This window comes from Crocodylus porosus, unplaced genomic scaffold (assembly GCF_001723895.1).
Source record: "Crocodylus porosus isolate Cpor-Errol unplaced genomic scaffold, CroPor_comp1, whole genome shotgun sequence".
NCBI classification, from domain to species: Eukaryota; Metazoa; Chordata; order Crocodylia; family Crocodylidae; genus Crocodylus; species Crocodylus porosus.
Window position 1 is genome coordinate 36,735,947 of NW_017728912.1, and position 11,967 is coordinate 36,747,913.

Below are 11,967 nucleotides of genomic sequence, written 5' to 3' on the forward strand. Positions count from 1 at the left end.
ACAAAGAATTTTAAATTCAACTCATTTGTTAGGTTAGCCGAAACCTTTCCCAATACATTAAACAATTATGTTTGGATAACGAATTTAGGGATGGCAATACATACGCATGGCAATACTGAGATTTTTGGTGCCAAAAAGGTAGATCCAGGGCTCCCCTTACACTGGCAAGTAGGCACCCACAGCTGGAAGCCCCCTCTGCTGAGGAGGCTCCCAGCTGAGACTGAGTCCCAACAGCTGCTAAGGCTCTAGACTCCAGCTGTGCCTCATGCACTGCTGGGACCCAGAGCCTCATCAGCTGCGAGGTCTCTGGGTTGTGGCTGCGCACGTGAGGGGCAGCTAGGACTAAGCGCCCTGAGTGGACCCAGGGGTTTCATGCACCCCTGAGCCCTGGGGATCACAGCAACCACGATCCCCAGGGCTTGGGGGTTGCCCTCCTGTGGCTAGGAGCCCTGCCAGCTGACACTGTCCCAGCCGCAGGGGGGACCCTGTTACACATGCAAATTAATGCTCGATAGCAACCAACTATACAGTTGGTACACATTTTTAAGGTCTAACTTTATAAGTGACTGGAGCTTTTTCATGCAATAGCAACTTTGCACATGTAGTTGGTTTCAAGTTAACTGTGCAATTAACAAGTTAATTGCACCATACCTGTAATGTGTAGAGGGGGCCTTTGAGACTACTAACTGCCTGGCTATGTGGCTGACTTCAGACTAACATTGCTAACTACCTCTCTATTCATTGAGAGCATCACACTCTACCAAATGAAATGGACTGCAATCAACATACACAAATAATTTGCTCAGGTATGCTCAGATATCTTTTTTGTGATGAATACAATTTCAAAGTGACCAAACCACTAAGTTCTACATATCACAGAGACTCTTACGACAAACTGTGCTTCATTCTCTCCAGGATACTAAGGAACACCTTTACCGGTGTTGTGTACAGCAAGCATGAACAAAACAGCATCAGACTTCCAGAACTAATAAACAGCATAAAGAGCCACCTAGGCATAAGAGCTGTTGACCAGAAGACGACCAATGTATCCAACCATAAAGCCTATCGCAAATGCTCCTTAAAGAAGATGAAGGAAGCAAAAACTTTCAAAACCTACAAGATCCAACAACAAGCCTATAATCCACAGCAATATCATCAACCTATCCAACCATGCTCTCAATGCAACCATACAGGAACCTCACGGGTTTTTTCTACTACTTAATCAGCTAAGTCTCTAAGGTGCCACCCTGCCATCCTTAAAGTGGCAAGAGTTAGATGCTTCAGGAAGGGCATGCAGCACTTAATATCCTGGGTGGGGAGGGAATTTGATTGACTAATCTGAAGCCTGAGTTTAGCACCTGAGTGAAACTGAGATTCACAGGCCAGTCTCATTCAGAAAAATGCTTGGTTCTGCCAACATGCCACCACTTAACAACCTAGCAACTAAAGCATTTATCCAGAGTGTAGGAGACCTGGATTCTAGGCCCTCCTCCTTATCTTGAGGGGTTCAAACCTACCATATCTCCCACCTCCCAAAGCAGTTAGCTTTGTTAGCAGTTAGCAACTAACAAGACAGAGTTTGCACTAAGCTAAAGGCACCATCAACACCTCCTGTTGAAGATGGTCCGTTGTGCAGGAAAAAAATGCAAGGTTCCTGGGGTCAGAAAAAGAGTGATGTTCAGGGAGGAGGGAACAAACATAACTAATTAATCCAGTGAAGAGGGCACACCCCTGGGGAGGAAGAGTACATTTTTTTTTTAATATATAAAAGTAGCTTTACTATTAAATTACTACTATTTATTATTCTTACAGCTGTCAGGATCTTACTCTACAGAAAGCTGTAAACAGAGCTGTCCCTAGGGGTGTGCGGGGCCTGGGGTGACAAGTGGCCAAAGGATGGAGTTGGGGGGAAGGGAAGGGTTGGCAGTGAGTGGCCAGAACGCGGAGCTGTGCAGAGGCTGTAGCAGGGTCTATACAGCACTGTCCGCGGGACCCCCCAAACCAGTCACCCTGATTCACACCCCCACCCCGGGACGGCCCTGGCTGTAAAATTAAGAACACTTACTCTATATCTTGCAACTTGTTTAAGGAACTCAAAAGTTAAACTAAATATCTGTCTACCACAGAGTAGCTATTTAATGAAAAAAAGGTTGGTAAATGGTAGATACTGATCTCCAATTCCACTTTACATAGCCAGGAGAGTAGCCATCTTTTTCCACTAAGAAAACAGTCAAAGCTGACAGACTGGAAGACTTAGCAAGGACTCTAGCTATGAAACTACAGGAGAAGTACAGAACCAATAGCCCTATAGTTTGAGGCACTTCAACTCCAAGCAGAGCCCTGCACACTGAGAATAATTGAGAAATTAACAAAAAAAAGGTTTAATTTTTTTTGTCAGAATATTCAGGACATTCCTTTATCTGTAACCAAATGCATTTGGAAAGGTATACATTTTAATTAGTTCCCTTCCTCCCCTCCAAACCTTTTGGAAAGTACAGCACGTTTTATATTCCAGGACAGCAACACATAAGGATTAGTAGTTATGCAAGCAGGCACTGGGATCCCATGAATAAGGGTGGCAGGATTAAGCCTTAAAAGATGCAACAATTTACCTGCAGCTTCAAGTAAAGCTTCTAATCTAGCTTGGGTTTCTGGATCTACTGTTCTCAAGTCAGCACCGTCAGCAGTACTAGACAAAAGCAATTTAGAAGCAGTCTCCAACATTGGGTTTTCCAAATCATCTTGATCCAAAATGAATGATTCCACCTGGAAAGAAACAAAAGAGAGAGAGAGAGAGAGAGAGAGAGAGGGAGAGATGTTAAGACTTATTCCTTCTGTCATTTTTTGATCCACGTGTTAAGAAAAGTTGCAATAATTTTCAGTTAATGAAGGAGGTTTACTCAGTAGTGTGCTGCTGAAAATCAAACTACTTCCACTGAGGTCAATAAGAGTTTCTCCAGTGAACAATGAAGCCCAATGAATGAATACTTCTCAACATCAGATAGTAAGTATTCTGCAGTAAAAACTGTAAACTTGCTCCACAAAAATCCATTAATATGCCAATTTATTAATGTGGCTTTTAGACTTGAATGTGAATTGTTAGGAGGATGTACTCCAATATATAAACCCAGGAGTAATTAATCTAAAGATCAAAATGCCAAGTACTATTTTTGGAGTTCCCTTTATTCCAAAGGAATGACAGCTAGCGTTAGCCATGAGCTCCCATAGATATTTCTTACATATCGAAAAAGTATATATTTATGGGCAGGGTCCAATGGAATTTAACTAAAATGTGAAAGCTACATATTAACCCATTTAATTGCTGATAGATCTACCAAATCAAATCAGCCAGTGTTTACTGAACAGAAGCTGAATATTTGCAACATCCTCCAGTCCTTTTGCTAAGCTGCTGCAAAGGCTTTGAAGATCAATCAGGATTGCTATGTTGTACCTGCAGAGCTCCAAAGATGCAAGCCATACTCTATTAGTAAAAATTGGATCAATCTACTTGCTACATTTTCTTAACGTGCTAGAGATTCAACCTCTAAGGCAGTACCCAACAGCCTGCCTTTTCCAAGACACTTAACATCTTCCAAGTTAATGTGAAAGACCTAATCTAGAGGAAAGACTTCTATTTTTAAGCATGTGTATCCATGAGTTTCAACCAGCCAGGCATGACAAATCCTTCAAACAGTTCAGCACTTTAACCCATCAAGGAAGCCACTGTCCATAGGACCAGTAGCATGATAGTAGCACAGCTCTCCCAGACAGCATGCCATATTTACTGAGAAGAAATAAGATATGCACAATATTTTAAGGAAACCAGATAAATTAAAAGGAGTCTCTGTATCTGGCTACCTATTAAAAACACACCAAATACTACAGCAAGGATAGATGATTTTTGGGGGGTGGCCATATAGGGATATGTAAATAGGCATTCTTTAGGTTGATAGACAAGAGCATATTTGGAATTTTCCATCCTGAATCTCAGCCAAAGGATCTGCTGGATACCTATGGCTCCCCAACTCCTGGCACCAATGACTCAGAAAATCTAGTACGGAGGTGAAATTTCAGTATGATCTTGACTTTACTTTCATGGACTGTCAGGGAATCTCTCCAAGACCTTCTTCAGGAAGGAAGGTAAAAAGACTGTAGTCTCTTCCGCAACAAAAATGGTTGAGTACCTCTCTACCGGTTGGGCCGACCTTTGTTCAGATCTCAATTTACAATCTTACAGTTAAGAGAAAAATGGAGTTTTCAGGTCCCATCGATTGTTTCAGATGGATTTGGGAACTCCCTTCTTTGAGATTTCACCTTCCTTCCTTTTGGAAAGAGTAAAGCCTGCTGCACATGGGAATGGTTAACCTGATCAGAGAACAGGTCATTCTACCAGTGACTGACAAGTCTGCTTCTGCAAGCTAAAAACAAGCTGAAGAACCATTATTTAGCCATTATGAAACACCCAGGCTACAATTAATGGATTTCCTGATTTTCCAGAAATAATTTTTCACCCAAACGCTTATATACATTATGTATATTCTATAGGAAAAAAATGTGAAAAGGCTAGGTATTAAAAATTTCACTGAAATTTCATAAAGGAAATCTGCTCATACTCTAACTAGTATTCTCTTTCCAACCCTACCATAAAAACTAGTAAATGCTGAAACAGCAACTAATTTCTTATTTCAAATGCACCTCCCCAAATTCCAAGTAAGTTTCATTATGTAAAGTTTTAGCATATGGCTCTTATTGACTGACATATGATGAAAGAGTCTAGGTGTTTTGAAAAGAAATATCTAGGGTAGATACTGAACAGCTGGCCACTGTTTTTCCCCCCCCTAAAATGACAAAATACACTCTAGAATCAAATGCCAAAAATAGGAAGGAACATGCAACACACACTGGAAAAGTGATCTCTGAAAGAGGCTTTCTTTCTGTAAGGTACATTTCCTTTGAAATGCCTCCTGGTCTTCTTTTCTTTCAATTATTCTGGTGAATTGCGAGAGAGAGAAAAACTGCACACAAGTTATAAGATGGAGAACTAATATGGAAAGCATTAATTTAGAAAAAGGCATAGCATAAAAGAGCTGCTAGAAGTTATCAGGAAAGCTAAGAGTCTGTGTGATCTGTTTTTAAATAACTGTGATTTCAGTGACAGCAATTCAATAAAGACATTTGGAGAAGTCAAGCTAGTTAAATGCAACTTTCAAAAAAAGTTCACATCTTGGGGAAGAAAAATGAGCAGTCTTTAAACTTCGAACCTTCTCAGCTATTTTCAATCATTCTGTAAGTATACCAACTTCTGTTTTTGCAAGTTTGTTCCATCAGAATACAAGCACTTATTTTACCTCTATTCACGGTTAACTAGCAACTGCATTTATTGTTGTTACACCTAGAAAGCCCAATCGGAATCAGGTCCCCTCAATGTGAGGAGGTATATGGTTCAAAGGTTAGCCTAGTGCAGGTGGAAGATGTATCACTGTAAAATGAAACCCTAGAGACTGCATCTTCACTACCAAAACAGTGAACTTGTTTGGCAGGAATCCAGACTTTTCAAACACATGCCAATATAGGGCACTGTATGAAACTAGCAATATCAAACAAATCCTTACACAGAATAACATTTTGAGTAGTGTGCAGATAGTTAATCTGAAACTCGAGAAAATGATTTTATTTGAATATAAGAGCTATACAACCTTAATAAAAATGAAGTACATTTTTAAATTACAAATCACACTTGAGATTTTAGTTAATGCCGAAGATGAGAGAAAACTATGTGCTTACTTGCACCTCTACAGTACCTCACCTATACATGCATTCGCATCGCTAACTCATTAGAATACACTAAACTATGTTGATAAGGATGAACAAGAAAATAGAATGCAATTTAGTCTGCAATACTAACAGGAATAAAATGCAATTAAAAAAGGTCACCCATGTCAGCAGATATAATTTAGACACACAGATGACAAATCTGTTCAGTACTTTTCAGTGGGAAATCTCACTTAAATTTACATCTCTTAACCTCCTAAATGAGTATATTTTATGCATCTGTTTTGTAAAGTTGAAGAATTTTCCTTTAAAAAAATATTCCTTTCCAGGTGTTAATTTTTGTACAAAACACTGCCCTGACTTTCAGTTACTGCCTCCCAATGCTTTGGTTACTGGGGCAATGAAGGTTCCAATATTACAGAGCAGCTAGCCTAGATTAGGAGACCCCACGAACAAAATGCTTTACACAGGAGAGCTCCACTTTGTAAGAGGGATGATACTAAACTCTTATTTTGCATTTATATACATTTAAAAAATAAGCCTTCAGAACAGATCAGGGTTAGTAAATGGTTTTATGCCCTTTAAAAGTTATTGAAACAAAATTGCCAAAAAAATTTAGATGTGAATTTGTTGCCTAACAAAGTACCCCACTACTTTATTCAATTAAATGTAATAGGGCACAAAACTAACCTAGTTACATTTGGACTGATTGCAGACATTTATAAAAAACCCTCTTTAGCAGAAGCAGCAGCAGGTTACTTCAACCTGGTTCTGCAGCATCTGTAAAGATTGGGTACTTCAAGTATGGCTTTTTAGCACTTTTAGCTGAAGCTGATTCAATCAGCTGTTAGATAAAAGATCAAAAAAAGCTTCACTAAAGCACCCAATCTTACAGACATCCAGTGAGCAGGCTGAAGTAATGTGCTGCCTCTTTTGGGCAAGTGTGGGGTTTGGCTTGGCAATGCACCATGTTTAAAACAAAGCACCATGGGGGGGGGGAGGGCAGAAGGGGGGAGGGTTTGCCTGAAAGCACTCTATAGCCTTACACACCTAGGTACATTCCAGTCGATTCAGATTTCAAAGACGATTCATACTACAAATACCCATTACAAATCGCACAAAAATTACCCAAGCCCCTATACAGGCAACTGCATTTCTGAAGTCAGGTTATAAAAATTTGAAATTAAGTTATTTCATCTGTACTGAAAAATGTCAGAATCAAAACACCAAGTTTCTACTTGGAAAATTCTATTAGAGATAAGACACAAAAATTCAATCCAACCTTACTAACACAAAAAAGTTGGAAGTGCTGAAGTAGTCTTTTCTAGTTTTAACTGCACCAAGGAAAGGCATTAGCAAAGAGTTTCTACTCTTGGATACTCCAATTGCAATACAGCATTTTGTTAAGCACGGACTAGATTTTTTTGTTTTCATACAATCAGTACTTTATGTATGTTGTAAACCGGCCCAAGCATTTGAACATAGGCTGTCAAAACTGAAACAAGACAACAGGACTCACCAAGAGGCAGGCCTCACCTAGGAACAGACACTGGATTGGAATTAGAATGTCACTTCCTTGCAGAAATAATTTTTGTAATGGGCACTCAGGTCAGCTAATGGGGGACGTAGTAACCCAGTGAAAAAACAGACATGTTCTTAAGTCTTGACTTGTGCTGCACTTACTCATTTGCACTACTTTGATTTCTAAGGGGCATATCTTATCCCTGGGGGTCCAGTGAATACAATTCTCTCTTCAATGATTTACCAGAAAAATTATTTACCTTAAAATTAATGTGAACCCTTGATGCAACCAGTCTGACTGTATCCTAGAATGCATCACAGGGCCACAAAATCAGTTTTGTTTTTGTTTTTAATGACAGATGCTACCAACTCATTTGTTGATTAGTCTCCAGAGGCTTTCTGTTATGAAGACTAGTTCTGCCTGAGATCTCTGCTTCCATGTGAAAACACCCACTCTCGGTACCAAAGGTGTTGACATCTGCTTAACACAGGGGTGGACAAAATATGGCCCGTGGGCCAGATCCGACCCACCAGCCCATTCTATCTGGCCTGCGGGGCCCCTAAAAATTTAGAAAATTAACATTGATCTGTTCCTGGCTGCCTGTCAAAGATGACAAAAGCTGGGGGCAGTAGAACCCAAGGGAAGCCAGCAGGACTCATCAGCCCAGAAGTAAGGCTGGCCTAGCCCCGCTCCCAATCACTTACCACCCCCACCTCCCCTCCCCCCCATCCAGAAGCCCAGTGCTTAGCAGAGTCTTCTGGCCTGGGCCTGTGGGGCTGTTTCTGCCTTCCTCCCCCAGAGAGAGAAACTCAAATAAGAATGGGTAGAGGGAGGCAGGGGAGGACTCTGCGGCTGGCCCCAATCCTTGGGGCTGGGCAGGCTCGTACTGAGTCCCTCAGTCCACCACGCAGCCAGGAGCCAAATGGTGCTGGAGTGGTCAGCAGCCAACAGGAAAGCAGGGAAATGGCAGCTACAGGTGCAGGGACGCGAGAGCAAGCAGGCACGTAGAGTGCAGGGCCCATGCCAGTGTACTGGGGCCAGTGCCAGTGGGGCCCAGAGCAAGGCAACAGGAGCACGGGGTCCAACACCAGCTATGCTGGAGGAGGGCAGGGGCCCCACACTCTTGCCACCCCGTTCTGGGTCTCGCCAGCACTGGGCCCAGGACACCGGTGCAGGCCCCATGCTCTTGCTTGCCATCCCTTCCCCCTACCTGTAGCTGCCATTTCCTTGCTGGCCGCTCCACCACCACATAGCTCCCAGTTGCTTGGCCACAGTGGGGGAGCATGGGGCCCATGCTGATATCCCAGGGTCAAGGGAGGGTGGCAGGGGTGTTCATAGGGCAAGGCCCACACACATACCCCCACCATACACATTCACCCCCCCCTTACTGCCATACATGCAGACCCACACACCTCCCAACCACCTTCCCCCCAACACAACCCCCACAAACCCCATACCCCCCACACCCACACACATACCCACATGCTCCCTCACACCACCCCCACAAACACCTACAGCCTCCCCCACACCCCACATACTACACCCACAGCCCCTCACAAACCTATACCCACCCCCCATACCCCCCCACAATATACAAAAGTAAGACTTCATTTTAAGCTATTCTGCAATCACCTCTATGTGTGCTAGACAAATGCATGCAAATCAAGACAAAATATTTTTTTTTAAATCAAATTAATGTTGTAGATGTTCACGTTTTAAAATATAATTTGGTATTTTTCTGGTTCTGAGATGACAAAACCCCTTACTGAAAGGAATACTTATGGGGGTAAGGGGAGGGACTTCCGGTGGTAAAGGTCAGGGGTTAGGGGACAGAACGTCCAGTCACAAGATGGTGGCCACAGGACGGGGCACGTGTTAAGAGCCAGGGCTACCCTCAACATCTTGCTAAAACTTGGTAAGCAGCCCTTGGCCTGAAATAATTGCCTGCCCCCAGCTCAACATGTCAGTAAACTCTCCTTCTTCAATGGGGACATGCCATACTAATGGCAGGCCTTTTGTCAGCATTGCCTTCATCATGCCAACCCTGTCAGCTAAATTGGACACTGAAGTGGTTTTCCCTATCCTCATATATTAAAACCCATCTCCTTAGAAGCTTAAGAGACCATCAGAATGCTCTAACACAATAGAGCTCAACCTTTTTCCCCATGGGCAGTACCTGGTCCTGGTCCATCTGAGAGCAGATCTGGCCTGGGCTGGTGTGACAGGGCCCAATCCAGCCATACAGAAAGAGGTGGGGAGTGTGGTCCCTACCCCGATCCAGCCACGCGGGGGGGAAGGAGGCATGGCCCTGGCCAAACCTGGACCTGTGGGGGAAAGGGACATGACCCAGCCCTGATCTGGCCACATGGGGCTTAGGAATTTGGCAGTGGGGAAGTGGCAGCAGTACTAATTCCCCTGCCGCCAAACATCCTGACCTGTAGGAGACTCATAGGGCAGGTCAGTTCTGGCCTACAGGCTGGGGACTGAAACACCCTTGTTCCAACAAATGAAGCTTTGACTACATATCTTACAATTTATACATTCTTGCTGAGGCAGACATATTGAACATCTAACTTAGTATACAAGACCCTACCAAGTAGAAGAGATGCTTGCTATGTCTGTTTTTCAGAGGGATTATTTCATCACATTGAGGGTCCCACAAACCTGAAGCCCATAGGTTCCAAATCCACTTTATGGGGAAAGTCCTGTACAAACCAAATTTTTGCTCCCAAGGGTGTTCGTATATTGGAATAAAATAATTTCTGAATATTTATTGAATAGTTTTAGAAAGATTTAGCTAGAGGTAAAAAATAATTAGAACTTGAGAAGCGCCCATTCTCATCTGTATATCACAAGAATGGAAACTGGAGGAAGATCACTGTCATCCTGCCCAGTGTTTGCTTTACAGGAGCATATACATGGCCTTGGACATTGCTATATAGAATAATTCATATCTCAGGGAACATGCATCATCAACAAGATCCACAGTTACTTATATTCAAAGCAGCAGCTGTTTGGACTCCCTACACACCTGCTGGGTCTTTAGGGAAGGTATTAAAAGGAATATCAACACTTAAGTTATTCATTCTGCACCCTGAATATAAGTGACACTTGAGTTCTGTCCTACATCTCCAGTTAGATATGGACGTTATCTCTGCAGTAAAGACATACATTCTCTTAGCTATTTTTCACTCAAACCCTCCTAGTACATGAAAGCTAATTTCTGGAGCATCAAAACATAGGTCCCACAAACCAAGCCCTCAAGTGTGATAGCAACACCAATGAAACCACTAGGTCAGCAAACGAAAACCAGAAACTCCATTACACAGACATATTCAAACCTTGAAGCAAGATAACTACTGTGTTAGGAAACAAACTATCCAATATGAAAATACATCATATCAGCAGCTCCTAATCAACTTGAAGTTTGGCAGTAATACATATGTGTGTGATAAATGTTAGAAAGCATAACAAACCAAAAGTTCACAGGCTTCTGATGACTAGAATGCATGATCTTACTGATGCTACCCATACATGCTCTTCTTACTATAACCTCATATCTGAAATTAAATAGTTCTCAAGTGGGGAGACTGCCTAAGGCAAATGCCTAGGGTTTGTTTGGATGCTAAATTAAAAAGATAGTGACATTTTAATGTTTATCTTTTCAGAAATGTTTAACATATTTGAATGAGCAATGCATTTTCATACCGTGTAGTCATGCAGGACAATTAATTCTATAACAATGTACGTGCGACTAAAATATTACTGAGATCATAGAGTAATTTCCAAAAATGCAAAATAAAGTCAGTAAATATGCTCATTACTAGTTTCTCTAATACACTGGTTTTTAAACTGTACTCTGTGCAACCCCGGGGTTCCACAACAGGCCTTCAGAGGTTCCACAAAGAGACTAGGGGTAATGGCAGAGTGGGCCGGGAGGTGTTGCACTGTCATTGCCAGGCCAAGCCGAGCCACCTGGTTCCATATCAGTTCACAGGATAAGGGTAGGAGAGTCCAAGGAAGGAGAAGTGAAAAAGGGCTCCATAACTTTAGAGAGTTTGAAAACTACTGCTCTAATAGATATTAAAGCCTTATCCTTCAAACCCAAAGAAGCCCCCTATTTTTATATTTTTTATCCATAGAATCAGAACACAGATTCTATAAATAACTCTGGCCATCAATCCACAGAACAGCCCTGGTATTAGTTAATGTACTGTAATTTTCTCAGTCACAGGTGTGCAATTATAATGATAATTAGATACAAAAGAAAGCAAAAACAAAATAATTCTTAAACCAGATATCTATCACCTACAAAATTCAACTAGTCCCAACCATTATTTTTGCTTTAATAGACACTGGGGGGGGGACACAATTTCTTAGTGCTATATTAGCAATTACCTGTTAACATCAGAATTTTAGTATACATTAGATAGTCATTATACTGGAACAAGAGATTGTTACCCTCATGCTACAATATTTTATTACATAGTCAAAATAGGAGGGACACTTACATACGTATAAAAAAAAATTCAAGTATTGTAATTAATAAACCAACATCATCGGCAAATTTGTTTACCAGTATTTCATCAAGTAACAAATTTGTGAGAGTAACTAATGTTGTACTGGTTTCCCTGTCTACTTCAGACTAACTAAAGCAAAAAAAAAAAAAAAAA

General features: G+C 41.7%; 1 protein-coding gene across 4 annotated transcripts in view; it reads right to left on the reverse strand.

Moving 5' to 3' along the window:
- The window catches only part of ANKRD17 (ankyrin repeat domain 17), a 139,870-nt gene that overhangs the window by 87,819 nt on the left and 40,084 nt on the right, over positions 1 to 11,967 (reverse strand). For all 4 annotated transcript variants that reach the window (XM_019534281.1, XM_019534280.1, XM_019534279.1 and 1 more), the window contains exon 2: positions 2,613 to 2,766. In XM_019534281.1, the coding sequence (XP_019389826.1) occupies positions 2,613 to 2,766 (154 nt within the window). The remainder of the gene's footprint in view (positions 1 to 2,612; positions 2,767 to 11,967) is intronic.